The sequence below is a fragment of the Myotis yumanensis genome, unplaced genomic scaffold, assembly GCF_028538775.1.
Source record: "Myotis yumanensis isolate MYYU_CA2020_CCGP unplaced genomic scaffold, mMyoYum1.0.hap1 SCAF_3, whole genome shotgun sequence".
Lineage (NCBI taxonomy): Eukaryota > Metazoa > Chordata > Mammalia > Chiroptera > Vespertilionidae > Myotis > Myotis yumanensis.
The window spans coordinates 13,250,818-13,266,538 of NW_027223754.1; the positions used below are offsets into that span (position 1 = coordinate 13,250,818).

Below are 15,721 nucleotides of genomic sequence, written 5' to 3' on the forward strand. Positions count from 1 at the left end.
AAGTCAACCTGGTAACAGCTCGCAGAGCTCTGGACAGTTACGAGCATAAACCAAATATAGCGCACAGTGCCGAGGAGAATGGGTACTGTCTTTTCATTTACTTTCCAGTCCAATTCAAGGTACAAACGCTGAGTTACTTTGGAAAATTATTTTCTCTCCATAAAAAGTCAGAAAATCTGTACTGAGTAGTCAGTCCTGCCAAGAACCGGACAGATTTAATGTTAGTGGGCCAAATTGGGACATTTTTCTCCACAAGATCCACAGCTCAAATCCCCTACAGTCTATGCTTTCACAGGTTCCTACAATAACATTCAGAATTAAACACAATGAATAATTCTATCACTACCGTTTACATAGTACTTTACAGTTTAAAAATACAGTTTTTAAAATATTGTCATATTTGAAACCTCAATCCTAGGAAGTAGGCGTTATGTTTGTTTTTATAAATGAGTAAATGAAACCACAAAGAGTTAGGTCACTTATATCTCAACAGCTTATAAAGAGGAACATGAATTCTTCCATGAGGTCTAGCTGAGGCCTACAGTTTCAGAAATCAGAAAGAATAATAATGTAATTTATGCTTCGTTTTTGATGTGAGTTTTCTAAATTAGCATTGTTTCACATATTGATGGATGGCTTGATTATTTTTATGACCTAGGGTTTTAAGTGAAGAGGAACAATTTAAATACCCTACAAATAAGTAAATAAAATTCCCCTTTATAAAGTTTTAAATATTCTCCTCTGTAACTCTAGAAACTAAGACTCACTTAGAAATGACATATTAAAAATAATAAGATTGATTTAAAATTATGACTAATATTCCAGTAAATGAACACTATCCCTTGAAGAAAGCAATGTGCTTTTTGAAATGCAGACCTTTTGATTTAATTGGCATTTTGAAAATCCAGTGGTAGGAGCAGCTTATAGCTCATGACACTCTGAGGAGAACTTACACCAATGACCATGCTCTGCTTTTCTGGTCTCCCTCGATTTTTCAGTTCTGTTTGTTTTTCACACATAAGCTTATTCTTAAACATCACATTCCTATGAGAATCTGTCCAACTAGAGAGGTCTTCTTAAACACCAAGTTCTTCTTTCATCTTAAATATTTACCACTTTATTAGCAATATCTTAAAGTCCTATGTGATGATTCAATTCAAAAACTGACAAATTAATATTGAAAATAATAGCCTTCTGCTATTTTTGAACTTCCATACGTTGAAGTAATACACTCTTATTCATGATTAAGTTCGATTTATTCAATATCATGAGTTTAGTACAGTTTAATTTGAAGCCACAAATTCTCAAACTTTAGTTATTCAGCGGTTGAACTATGGGTGTTCAGTATAATCATGGCTGACTTTGTTAACTAATTTGCAGTGTAACCAAAATATGTACTACCCAGCTATTCTGCAGTCTCAACTCTTAGGGGTCCGTTTGTGCTTTAATATTGAAATGAAAGTGTTTGAGCACCAGCCTCATGCTCTAAAGCAATTTGAGTGATTCCTGTCTAGAATAGTTTGATGAAAACATAGAAAACTTATATTCCTCCATATATCCTCATTCAAATCCCTGCCACCTATGTGACAGTGGGTGTATTAGTGCTTCTAAAAACTCATGGACACCTAAAACCTCAGAACGTGACCTTCTTTGGAAAGAGGGTTTTGCAGATACAGCTAAGTTCATATGAAGTCATTTGGGTTCAGGTGGGCCCTAAATCTAATGACTGACACCTTTATAAAAGGAGGACACACAGAGACACAGTGATGATCCTGTGAAGACAGAGGCCGAGACTGGAGAGTTGCAATTGCAAACCGAGAAGCCAGTAGGAGCTGGGAGAAGGCAAGGAAGGATATGATTTCAGACTCTGGCCTCCAGAGCTGTGAGAGAATGCATTTCTGTTGTTTTAAGCCGCACATCTGTGAGCATTTGTTACCACAGCCCTAGTTTCTCCGCTTTATTCTGTCCTGGGATTTCCAGAATGTTTGTCTCTCTTAACATCCAGAGTCAGATTCAAAATCTGTTACTTTCCTTTTCCAGAGAAATGTAACTTGTTTCTCCAAACCTCTGATATCTGGGTTGTGGCTTTCATCGCTAAGTAGCTCATTCAGATAATGATCTTAAATAGAAAAATCAGTTCCCTTCCTGGAGGAATCTTGCCATATTGCAAGGACGTCCAGGTCAACCTGCAACCATTGTTTTAAATGCCTGTTGCTTTTGGAGCTCAAATATAATAGTTACCATTGTAATATAGTTAACTCTAAATCCCAATTTAAATAAATGATATAAAAAGGACCACAAGGTTAACAATATCATAATTGAAAATGAATTTCACTCCTCAAGTCGTTTTTAACCTCAGTTCTTCACCCAAGCAGCAGTGATAGACACATGCAAAAAGCCCCAGAATTCACATTCTTACCAACTTCTCTTTTCAAATTAGAATGTTGTCTGTCTAATAGAGGTTAGCATATCCCTAATATCCTTTTCCTAACTTTTAAGGAGAGACCTACCTTTATAATTTATTTAGGGTTCATGTATGACTCTATCAACATCTCTGTGAATGTGTTGTCTTCTTTAAATAAAATATATTTCACACATAAAGGAAAGAAGGAGGAACATTCATAACAAATAGCTAATAAATAGTCATTTACCTGGGTTTTAGAGATACTGAAATTTTACCACACAAACTGTAGGGTGTTTTTTTTAAGATACATAATTTTAACTCACATAGTTGAAGCTCTAGTTATGTCTTGCCTCCCTTGCTTTTCCAAGATAAAATGTTATCTTGGAGTTCATATGTTTCTTTCCATTCAGGTTTTCATACATTTACTACATATGTATGTATGCATAAACAATAGATGGTATTGTGTTGTGCATTATCTTACATAAATAGAATTATCTGTCATTCTGGCATTGTTCTTTCCCCTCAATTTTATGAATTTCAGCTTTGAGTCATAGACCTGTTATAATAGTAAGCATTAATGAATACCCAGTCACTACTTATGTTATCAAATTAATCTTAGTTTTTAAAATAATACAATTATATACAATTAGACAAAGATTACATATTCAATTTCTGTCCCAGAATTACTGTTAATATGCTTAGATACTTTCTTCCAGTCTTTTTACACATAAATATTTTGCATAATTGAAATAAATTTTAAATATTAATATAGTCATTTAATATTATATTATCATCTTTTTCCCCATTCTACATGATCTTTTTGACAGTTGTGCTTAATGTCTCGAAAACTATCCATTTACTGTATAACTGCCTCCCTATTTTGAGATATTTAATATATTTCTGTTTTACTTCCCCCTTTAAAAATAAATCTGCAATAATAAAATAAAAATAACCTCTGAACTTGTTAACTTTTACTATATTTGGTGTAATTTCCTCAGATTAAGTTATAAACTGTCTTATAAAATATCTGCTCTATTACATATTTTTATTTGGTATCATATGGTCATAGAAATATGAATGTACTATTTAAATAAATATTTTATATACTGTTTTTATTTTATATACAGACTTTAGAAATTATCATACTACATTCTTCCCTCCAGAACCAGGAAGTAGGAATAGTAAGATTGCCTTTAACAAGTTAAATTGCAATGAATCAGAGCAGAGATAAATGTCAAATCACCTCACTTGATTGAATGTATTAACATATATAAAGGAAAATGTGTTAACCAAAGAGCTTGCTGTCCAGTCCCAGAGGCAAAATCTCACTGCTATGTCTCATTGTAAATTAATAAATTAATTAAACGAAGAATTCACTTATTGTAATTTGACTTCCTATAAAGATTGCCCATGGGGAGAAAATGGCCTTGTCAAGCAGATACAAATATTTCAGTTTTTGAGGCAATTACATTTCTCTTTATAAATTGAATTGACATTTAGTCCCAAGATTCTGTTTAACATTAGTCTGCCACTGAGAGATAAATCCTCTAACCCTACAAAATCAGGTTTTGGAATATGTAAGGCTTTTGATCAGACCTTCCCACCAGACCCTCCTGCCTTGGGGACTTTCAGTAGATAGCCATGTCGTTTTTCTCCATAAAAAAACCTCATGATTAATTCAGTTAAATCAATCTTTTCCTTCACAATTTCCCTTATTGCTTCTACATATAGAGACTATATTCCCTCTAGAGACTTGTAAAATACTAAATTTTATTGCTTCTATTGTTTGATATTTTAAGCATTTACCAATTTAATTCATTCAGTTAATGCAGTTTGCATATCAAGAAGAGCTCACCATTCATTCATCCATTCATATCATAACTCTTTATCAAATAATGACTAAGTGAAAATCTAGACTTTGTCAGGTGCTAAAAAGAATGGCAAGGATTTCTGTCTAGTATAAAATAAACTAGTTTACAGTGTTTTGATAGGTCAGCTGTGCTGTGGGAGTTGGAAGTTGGAATCTGTTCAAACTTGGGGGTTGAGGGGAGAATTGATAGTGTAGAAATGGGAGGTTTGTGTGTGTGTGGGAGGAGAAGGTGCACGGAGGTGGTGAGGGGGTTTGAGGGAACATTCCAAAAAGGGACCAAAGCTCCAGAAATTGAGGAGAATAAGGCTTATTTGGGCAAATTGAATGATATATATATATGTATATATATGCCTAATACACAAATTGTCCCCACGGGAGTTCGACCAGGAGACCGATTGCTTGCTATGACATGTGCTGACCACCAGGGGGTGGCTCAGAATGAAGGGAGGCCCCAGTTGGCAACCAGAAGGCCTTGATCAACCCTGATCGCCAGCCAGGCCTAGGGACCCTACCCCTGTACGAATTTTGTGCACCAAGCCTCTAGTTACATTATAAAATAAAAAAAGCAGAAGTGAGGGGCTGAAAGGTTCTCAAACGGTTCTATTAGAGAGGAAAGCAGAGATGAATCATGACCTTTATTGTTTCAGGGATCACTTGGCAGGAGTATCCCTACTGAAATCCTTGTCTATTGTGTTTTTAACTATAAGAGGGGTTGCCAAGCTTCTTTATAAAGGGCCAAAAAGGGCCAGATAGCAAATAAGCCAGAAGGTCTCTGTCACAGCTATTCAACTGTGCTGTTTTAGCCTGAAAGGAGTCCTAAACAACATATAAATGGGTGTGGTGCATTCCAATAAAACTTTATTAGTATAGCAGACAACAGGCTGAAATTGGCCCATGGGCCATAATTTATTCTTCACTGGTATAGAAGACTTTCTTCAAAATAATAGATAATCATGTTTGTATGTAACAAAGATCAAATAAACTTACATCTGAAACCATGGGGTAGGTTTTGTCTCTTTACAGAAGCTTATCCTAGTTGATTAAGAACTCCTCTTTGAGGAGCATACTCATTAAACAGGGAATTAGTAAAAAAAAAAAATTAATGAATAAGGTGATTAATATCACATATAACATATTTATTCCAATGCTTTCACCAGAAAATGATAACCTAAAAATTTTCATATCTTATAAAAATAAAAACTTTGTACTTGTATACCATTTTAAAGAATGCACTATTTCTTCCAACTTTCATAATGATCTCAAAAATACATGAATCTTGAAGGCAGGTTTTGTATATTATTCAAATTTTTCCAGGAACCTATTAAAATGCCTGGTACAGAAAAATTATGTGAAGACACATTTAACTAAGAGCAAATATCATTTTCCCTTTTAAGCAACTGAAAAATTTGGTCTTAGGTTAAATGTTCCAATAAGGCCCATAAACAAACAGTGTCAGAGGCAGAACAAGTGTCCAGTAACCTGCCTCCTGGATGTTAATTTCAGTTACACTCTACAGTCACAGATATGAAAAAGAACACAGGGCTAAACAGGTAGTATAATTAATATTGCATAAATACACAAAGATTATTAAAATGACTTTTATGGAATGAACTTACTGTCTTTGCTCGAAACTCCCCTTCAACTAGGAAATGCCTCTGACCCTCACTCCAGAAATACCATGTAAATGCAAGTGACACTGTCTTTGGCCCAAGCTATTAAGACTATATATGGGCAATATAACTCAAACTAAATCAGAGGAGGACTTCCCTGGACATGTAGAACAGTCACTGAGAAGGAGACTATAAAATAGAAACCTGGGCATTATTAACACACGTTTTAACATGTGGACTAGGGAACAGAGATATCTATATTGCAACAAAAGAAAAGAATGAAGCAATTTACAGAGAGGCTTTTGTATAAAACTAGGAGAGAGATTATTAAGCAGAGTCGAGTTAGTCCAGCTGTTCTAGATGCCTACATATATTCTTACCCCTGGGGTCATAGGAAATCCTGTGGTTCCTACATACATTATCATCTCCACTTTGGTTTGTGTTTCTGTTTTTAGCCAATTACCAAGTAATGACTAATACAAAGTGTCATTAAAGGGACACATGGTCAGTGTTTATCTGTGTTTACCTGATTTGAATCTGGAGAAAGTCTACATTGATAAAGTTAAGAGGAGAATTAAGACAGCTACCCAGAAAAAAAAAACAAAAAACAAACATTACTCTTTTCTGAAATCTTTAGGTGCAAGGTAACTATTCCCCAGTGGAGAAAATCTGTCTGACTAAATATGTTAGCTTGATAGCAAAGAAACCATAGCCATTATTTACTTCCATATAGTGAGCTGACGAAATTCTGACCTGCAGTCTGACAGAGAAAATGCTGATTGTGGATGTTCAGAATGACAAAATGGACTTTTCTCCATCAGCAAAGCAAAGTGGTTGAAAGAGCCTGTTGGCCTGCCACTTTTCTCTGTATTAGTGCATAGATGATCAAGGATTGGCAAAATATGGTCACACTTCGGTAATTGATTTATAATTGAAAAATATTTAGTTGACAGATAGGCATCCCAAACATATTTAGCCCAAAAATATTCATTAGAGGACTTAATCCCCTTCAAAATCACAGGAGCATAGGGAATTTGGAAGAAATATGCAGCCATTCTATTTGGAATAAATATACATTCTAAAGGATTCTATAAAAGCATCAGCAGGTGTGTCTGATTAACATGTCTCCTCATTTAAATATGTAATGTCATCTTGTAGGTTAGTGCTTCTCAAAGTATGGTCCCAGGAATAACAGCTTCAGCATCATCTGGGAACTTGTCCCACTCAAGACCTACTGAGTCTTGTGGGGCCAGCCACCTGTGAATCTAATGCTTACTGCTATGGACTGAATTATGTTCATTCATCCTCCTCTCCCTATCAAATTTATATGTTGAAGCCAAAAACACCATTGTGATGACATTTGGAGGTGGAGTTTTTAGGAGATAATTAGGTTTAGATGCTATTATGAGGATAGGGTCCTCATGATGGAATTAGTACCCTTAAGAGATCAGAAAGCTTATTCTCTCCTTTCAAAAATTGTCTGCTTTGTATCTCATTCAAAGAAAGAAAAACATGTTGGGACAAAATCCAGTAGCCTTATAATAAGAAATATCCAAGTTATCTTGTACCTCTTACTAGAAGACAGGATGGTTGGTCATCTATTTTTGTGTTTATGATATTATAAAATATCTTCTCCTCCACCTCCTATATCATTGAAAGTCACTGGATTGTGTTTTCCAATTTGTGTGTTAGCGTGTCAAGATAATAATAAATTGTTTTGTTATAAAATTTTCTAAATAGTATGAAAAATCTATATAACATTTAAAAACTCATAGCTGTTGAGTTTTAGAATCATTGAGATATAATCTTTGAAGTGTTCTCATATACACAACTTACATACATGTTAAAACAGAATAGATTTTAATCTTCACCTTTGACTAATGCCATGCTTGTAAGCTAAACTCTTAAGTGGGTGATGCTAGAAAGTTTAAAATGTATTCCAATAGTTGAGCTTATTGAAAACAAAAGTGCTAAAATGATTTTAAAGCATTATGAAATGGTGTTAATATATAACTAACGCCTGCTGACTTTTGTTACAGCTCCACCTCGGACAGTACGACTGGTCGGCGGCAGTGGCCCTCATGAAGGCAGAGTGGAGATTTTCCATGATGACCAGTGGGGCACAGTTTGTGATGACCACTGGGAACTACGCGGTGGACTGGTCATCTGCAGGAGTTTGGGATACCGAGGTGTTCTAAATGTGCACAAGGGAGCTCGTTTTGGAGAAGGTAATTTTTTAAAAAGTATATTTTATTGATTTCATAGAGGAAGGGACAGGGAGAGATAGACACATCAATGATGAGAGAAAATCATCGATAGGCTGCCTCTTGCATGCCCCCTACTGTGGATGCAGCCCAGGCATGTGCCCTATTGCATGTGCCATGACCAGGAATCTAACCCTAACCTCCTGGTTCATAGGTCAATGCTCAACCACTGAACCACACAGGCTGGGCAGACTAGGTACTTAAAAAAAATCATCATTATTGTTGAGAATATTACAGATTTTTAAAATGTTGCTTTTTAAAAAAAATGAAGCATAGGCATTCTCTAATATGTAGTAGCAAGTAGAGATAGAAACTTACAGCATAGGAAGAAAAATTGTGTGTAGGATTTTTTAAAATGGCCTTTCCTAGGAAGTAGAAATGAAGAGAAAGGGACATTAAAATCAAATGACATATGCTCTCAGACAACCTTTAATATGTAAATTTTATTTAGATTCAATTGGTTAGTTGCAGAGTACTAACATAGAGGAAAACAGAGTGATTGACAAAGCAGGACAAGTGAATTAATAAGGTGACTTAGAATCTATAAAGTGGACAGCTCATTCCTAATAGAAGGCATACAGCTGTCATCCATGCTGATTACTCACCTCATAGGTGATGGCTGAAAACTCTGCAGTTTTGGAAATACCAGCATGTGATAATGATCTGAATTCTTAGGATGTGTCTTTGTTGACAAAATGAAATATAGTTTGCCAATTGTCTAGATAATTCAGTTAATATGGACTGGCTGAACAGCTCAATCCAAAAAGAGAAAAACACTCTAAAATAGCTTTTATCAAGATGACTTACACTTTACATTATCTAAAGAGTTGACAACTCTGCATTTAATTTTGTATCTCTAAGAATCAAGCCTGGTTGTACAATTTATTAATTTCTTCTATCTCAGATGGTAAAATCGCCACTGTTTCAACATTGCATGAACCTTAAGGCCTAGTCTGACAAGTAGAATATTCTTTGCCCCACAGCTTTTATTCATTCCTGCTTATATCTCGAGAGAGTTCTGGTCTAATGCATGGGCAAAAAAAAAAAAAATAGTATAGAATACTGGCAAGAAAATGTTTTCTATTTAAATAAGTAATGAAACAATAGAGTTTAGTCTCATGTGAAATTATGATTTTTTTATTTTTTTTGGCTACATGGAGGCAATTTTCTTCAGATAACTGGCCACTTCTCTATGATGAATGTTCATTTTTACTGAGGCTGTGCATTTAGGGTAGTTGGTGGTGCTATACAGTATACTAGAGCTTTATTGATAAAACAGCAAAGTATGCCAGAATTTTGTTTTCTGCTTACATTTTCAAGCACCTGCTGTGTGAATCAGAAAGAACAGGCATTTGATAACGAAGGAGATATGAGTTGAAACTTTAGTGCTGATACTTATGTCACAGATTTCAATCTCTTATTTCAATAAAATGGGAATAATAATAATAATACCAAGCCAGGTTTATTTTGAATCTTAAAAGAGCTGGCATATAAAAAGTGTCAAGCCCTAACCAGTTTTTCTCTGTGGATAGAGCATGACCCGGCAGACTGAAGGGTCCGGGGTTCCATTCCAGTCAAGGGCATACACCTCGGTTGCAGATTTAATCCCTCGCCCTGGTCGGGGTACAGGAAGCAACCAGTCAATGTTTCTCTCTGTCTCTTCCCCTCCCTACCACTCTCTCTAAAAATCAATGGAAAAATACCCTCAGGTGAGGATTAACAACAACAACAAAAAGTGTCCAGTACAAAGCCTGCCTGGGGGCATTGCACAATAGAGGCAGAGAGCACCATCAGCTGTATGATTATAGGTTATTTTCCGTCCTCTGGAAGTTAGAAGGGCCAGATCTGTGTTGTATGGTACAGTGGCAGAGTGATGCTCCAAGGCTTACAGAGTTGGATGTGACTTCTTATTCAGCAGAGAGGAGTGTGACTGCATGTACTAGATAGGAACCCAGATAATCTCCCCGCTCCACCCAAGGAGACCCAGCTCTAGTCTCTGCTCACTGTGTGGAATCCAGCACCAACAAGTGAGGAATGATTGGTTATGAGAAATTTAAAATCGCAAAGCAAGATGAGCTGGGAGAGGTAATAAAACTCAGGTTATTTGTTCTGAAGAACAAGAGTCTGAGAAATAAATTTCGCGATCTGCTTCGTTGTATGTTTTATTTTAAGAAACAGGCTTACTTTGTAAGCTGATTTGGGATTAGACACAGCAAACAACCTTTTTATGTAAAGCTGCTTACACTCCCCCTTACTTTTCCACTCCACCTTAAATTTACAGTTTAACTGGGGGGCAGAGGGGGAGAAAAAGCAATTTTGAATGCAGCATAGAGACTGAAAACAGAAATATGAGTGCAAGGGTTGGGGAGAGAAAAGGATGCATTCGAATTTTAATTATTTGTCATTTCTTAGTAAAGTAAGAAGAATTAGATTAATACTCCATGTATATATGCCAGCACATTATTACCAACATTCAAACAGGAAGGAAAAACATTTGCATTTATCTTCTTTGTGTAATTCCTCATTAAAGAAAGAATACAATTTTCTCCATGCAGTTTCTCCCTTCTCTCTCTCTCTCTCTCTCTCTCTCTCCTCTCATCTTTTTCTCTCAGTTTTGAAATGGTAAACATGGCTTACCAGAGAGAATCCTTGTTAGCATTAAGAAGACTTAGTTTTGCAGCTGCAAGGAAAATGACTTATAGGAATAAAGCTTAAAGCATGCTCCTTTACATAGGTTCCTCCATTTGGATGTGTCTTTTGCTAAAATGGAATGTTCTCCCCCCCCCCCCCCCCCCCCCCCCCCCCAGTGGACCAAAAGGTTAACTTAAGGAAGCACTGAGAAGCATTTTGCCTGTCACTGCATGGGGTCAGGGAAGGGGGAGTGAGTCACACACTCCCTGTGCAGGCTCTCCAATCCCTTGTCCCAGTGGTCTCCCTGCAGCAAGCCTGGATGAGCTTTGTCAATGGTGGTACTCTGGGAATTTGTTCCAGCCTATCTGAGCCTGTATGCTAATGCGGGAAGCATAAACTGGGCCTGGAGCAGCTAGCTATCTCCTCTTCTCTGGTTTTACAGAAGTTTGTGCTGAAGCCCCAAACTTGAGAGCAGAAACAAAAGACAATCTACACTAATAAAAGAGAAACATGGTAATTAGCGTACCATACGACTGCTACCCTTCCCATTAGCTAATCAGCATATCCTTATGCAAATTAACTGTCAGCCAAGATGGCGGCTGGCAGCCATGCACTGAAGCGAACAGGGAGGCTTGCTTGCTCCAATGACAGCGAACTACAACATTCCCCGCCTGACTTGCCGGCCTCTCAGCTGCAACTCTAAGCAACTATGTACTATGTTGCAAATATAGAAGCTAAACAAAACCCTAGAAACCGGCTTTCAGTCAGCCCGGCTTCAGCCAGCCTGACCGCAACATTGTATCAATGTTTTCAGTAGCGAGGCCTCAGAGCTAAAGCTGGCCCAGAATAAAAAAAAAAAGAAAAAAAGAAAAAAAGGAGCGGTTGGGAGCTTCAGTCACTGGCCAGCCAGAAAACGGCCCTCAGCCCCTCACCCAGACTGGCCAGGCACCCCATTGGGGACCCCCACCCTGATCCAGGACACCCTTCAGGGCAAACCAGCCGGCCCCCACCCATGCACCAGGCCTCTATCCTATATAGTAAAAGGGTAATATGCCTCCCGGCACCGGGATCAGCGGAGCCACGAGGCCTCCCAGCACCGGGATCAGCATGACAGGGGGCAGCGCCCAAACCCCCTGATCGCCCTGCGGCTCTGTGAGTGACAGGGGGCGGGGCCACAACCTCCCTATCCGCCCTGCTCCCTCAACCCCCTGATCGGCCCTGCTCTGTGCATGACAGGGGGGAGCTCCTCAACCCGCTGATGGGCCCTGATCTGTGCATGACAGGGGGGAGCTCCCCAACCCCCTGATCGACCCTGCTCTGTGTGTGACAGAGTACAGAGCCCCAACCCCCCTGATGGGCCCTGCTCTGTGAGTGACAGGGGGCAGTGCCCCAACCCCCTGATGGGCCCTGCTCTGTGAGTGACAGGGGGCAGCGCCCCAACCCCCTGATCAGCCCTGCTCTGTGCGTGACAGGGGGTGGCGCCGCAACCTTCCCATCGACCCTGCCTTGAGTGTGACGGGGCGGTGTCCCAACCCCCCCAATCGGCCCTACCCTGAGCGTGACTGAGGGTGGCATCACAACCTCCCAATCTGCCCTGCTCTGTGCATGACGGGGCGGCGCCCCAACTCCCCAATCGGCTCTGCTCTGAGCCTGACCAGGGGCTGCACCTAGGGATTGGGTGTGCCCTCTGCCACCCAGGAGCAGGCCTAAGCCAGCAGGTCGTTATCTCCTGAGGGGTCCCAGACTTCGAGAGGGCACAGGCTGGGCTGGGGGACCCCCTCCCCCCTCCCGTGTGCACAAATTTTTGTGCACCGGGCCTGTAGTTCTAAGATAAATATCATCTTCTATTCATCACCCCTTCCCCATTTCATAATCAAATTTCTAAGTGGAATTTATAACAAATACAAGAATAAACTGAAGGAGATCAAAGATATAACTATACCTCTGAATTAAGCTTCAAAAAATAGGAGTAAAAATAAACTCAAAGATAAATAAAATATCTCAATGGATAGGAGCTCAAATTCTTGCCTACTGTACCTTGCATAGTGACAGCTTTAAAAGATGTTTACATGTTGGATCTTATGGAACCTGATATGGAGCCTATAGAGTTCTTAGCACATCTGTTTTGTTACTATGGTAACAAAGACAGGATGAAGTAGGAATAATATTGTTTAGCAAGTGCTGATTATATGATCTCATTTAGTGCACATTGTGCCTGTGAAAAATAAATATTATAGTCCCAATTTTTCACAGAGAAATTAAATAAAGCTGTCAGCTGTCACAAAATTTGCCCAAGTTTATACTGCTATTATGATAGTTTTTTTGGGGGGGAGTCTAGATTATTGTCATAACCTGTCTCTGCACTAGACAGAATTTTCTAAGTTCTTTATGCTTAAGAACTTTGTGTCGGAAGAGCTTGCTTCTTCAAATCTTAAAATCATAGATTTTGAGAGGTAAATGAAATTTTAGACGTACTTTAGCCATATCCCTTTATTTTGCATGTATAATAAAGTAGGGAAAATGAGTGGCTTCTTTAGAACCACAAAGCTAGACTCCAGAACTTTAGTCGGTTTCACCATTCTCTATTCTGATTCCCATTCCATTTCAACTTTGATCTGAGAGCACAATGATTTTCTTGAGAGGCTGTTGACAAAGCACTTCCCTACTAGAAGGCTTAAAAGGGATACAAATTCATGTCACTCAGCCATAACTGGATTTAATTCGCATTCATGCAGAGATTGCTAACTGTGTTTTTTACTTCCACAGAGGTCTATTCAGCAGCTAGTTGAAGAATCTCATCACTTTGCTATATATCTGGCTAATGTATAAAATCTGATTCCCTTTTTCCCCCATAAAAGTTGTGGGTTAGTGATGATTAGATTAAAGAAACTCAGAGTCCCTCAAAGAACATCACTATCTGCTTTCTTTTAAAAGAAGAGATAAAGGGAAAATGGTATAATCTGTCAAACATACTCTCAAGCATCACGAACCAAGCTCATCAACCCCAGAAGCCATGGACAGTGCCTTGATTATGTCTGCTTTGGGAACACCAAGTCGGTTTGTCCTGACACAGCCCTAAAATGTTAAAGGAATTGAAGCTGTGTAGATGATTAGGTAGATGACAGGCAGACAGAAAGATAGATAGATGATAGATAGGATCAGAGAATGAAAACATCTAAAACATACTCATCAATTTTGCATAAGTTCCCACTAAGTAGAAGGGATAGTTTGGAGGCAAAAAAAATAAAAATAAAAATGACAGCAGCAGCAACAAAATCCTCGAGTAACAGTTATTACCTGAAGAAATAAAAACAAATTTGCTTTTTTATCTTTGAGGTTCACATGAAGATAAAATTGTATTAATTTTATGCCACCTTAGCATTAATTTTTAATGCAGAAACCAATTTGGAAGGATACGGGAAATGTGTGCTAAGTAAATTTTTCCCTTAGGCTCAATAGTCCTGACTATATTAACATAAAAATAAAATGACAAATCTTTGAACATTACTTTTATAACTCTATTTGGGCTCCTATGTAGTCAATAAATATCTCCAAGCTATAAAAGGGCCTTATGTTCTGTTGCTGGCTCTGTTCTCTTTGAGAAAGCCATACATTCTTTCTGAGTCTCAGTTTATCTGCCCATGAAATGGAGATAATTGCCATTATTCTACAAGATTATTAGAAGAGTAAATTTTTAAAATCATATGTGAAAAGACTCAGTATGTTCACTGTGTCTGAGTTATTCCTACATAGAAAAGACCAGAGTTACCTGATAGCACGCACAATCTGCTTTTCACAATAGTGGGGTCGGAGTTAGGACTTCTAGATGCAAGTGTCAGCCCTGCCGCTAATTACGTATGTGAGCTCAGTTGCTCCATTTGCCTAAAGCATAGGTCCTCCCTGGGAAGTCAGTGCAAGAGAAAATGGATTTTGATTTTGTTCACTCATGTAGACGCCCAAAACATCTGCTGAACAACCCAACTGAATAATGCAGAGCATTGCAGTGAATCGCTGATTAAAGCCTGGCTCTAGGCAGATGCAAGGGAATGCGCCACCATGCATTAGCTACGTGACCTTGAGCAACGGTACTTATTGTCTCCGATTTTTACTTTACAGTAAAATGGCATATAGAAGCACTTAACATTAAAGGTTATTTGAGGATTCAATGAGATAACAGATCAAAAGTACTTTGAGTGTTTCTGCCTACATTATAAATTCTTCAAAGAGTGGGCTGAGATATTCATTATTATGACTCCAGAATGGTATTCTAACATTCATGGATTCCACTACTGTGGTTTCTAAAAACAGACAATCCCGGTATGAACATTTCAAGTTCACATGAGCTCTCCAGTTCCTTATCTTACAATTGATTAGTCCAGGATAGCTTTAGCTTTTCCAATAGATTGTTTGAATCCTAATGATTTAATTTATGTTATATGAAATGAAAAATACAATGTTCCTAGTTACCTTGGTAATGTAAACCAAAATATAAATTTGTCTTATATTTGGATCTTTCTAGTGAAGGCACAAATTATACAAAAATTAAGTGATTGCACCAATTTATTTTACATGTGGAAATCAAAATTTCTTGTCTAATTCAAAAAGTAAATAAAAACATGAGTCATCACAGAAAATGTCTACATCAACATCCTATTAACTCACAGACTCTTCAATTCAACTTTCACATTTCTACTAGACACGATTCTAAAATGTACTTCTGATTATGTCATTTCTTGTTGTGACTCACAATATAAAATTCAAAGTATTTTAGAGTGTGGTCCCAGCTTCCTATCAGTCTTCTTCCTCATTAATATACTTTGTGTTTGGATGCCAGGAGACTATTCACTACCCTAATACCTCCAGCATGTTCATGCTGCCCCCACTATATGGAATGACTTCTATTTTATGCATGGAAACCTCTATCCACTTTTTAAGATTGGGT

At 38.0% G+C, this 15,721-nt stretch overlaps 1 protein-coding gene across 1 annotated transcript in view; it reads left to right on the top strand.

The window, feature by feature from the left end:
• MSR1 (macrophage scavenger receptor 1) overlaps nucleotides 1–15,721 on the top strand; it is a 77,139-nt gene that overhangs the window by 57,947 nt on the left and 3,471 nt on the right. Inside the window, exon 9 of the mRNA XM_070408296.1 lies at nucleotides 7,924–8,112. Within this exon, the coding sequence (XP_070264397.1) occupies nucleotides 7,924–8,112 (189 nt within the window). The remainder of the gene's footprint in view (nucleotides 1–7,923; nucleotides 8,113–15,721) is intronic.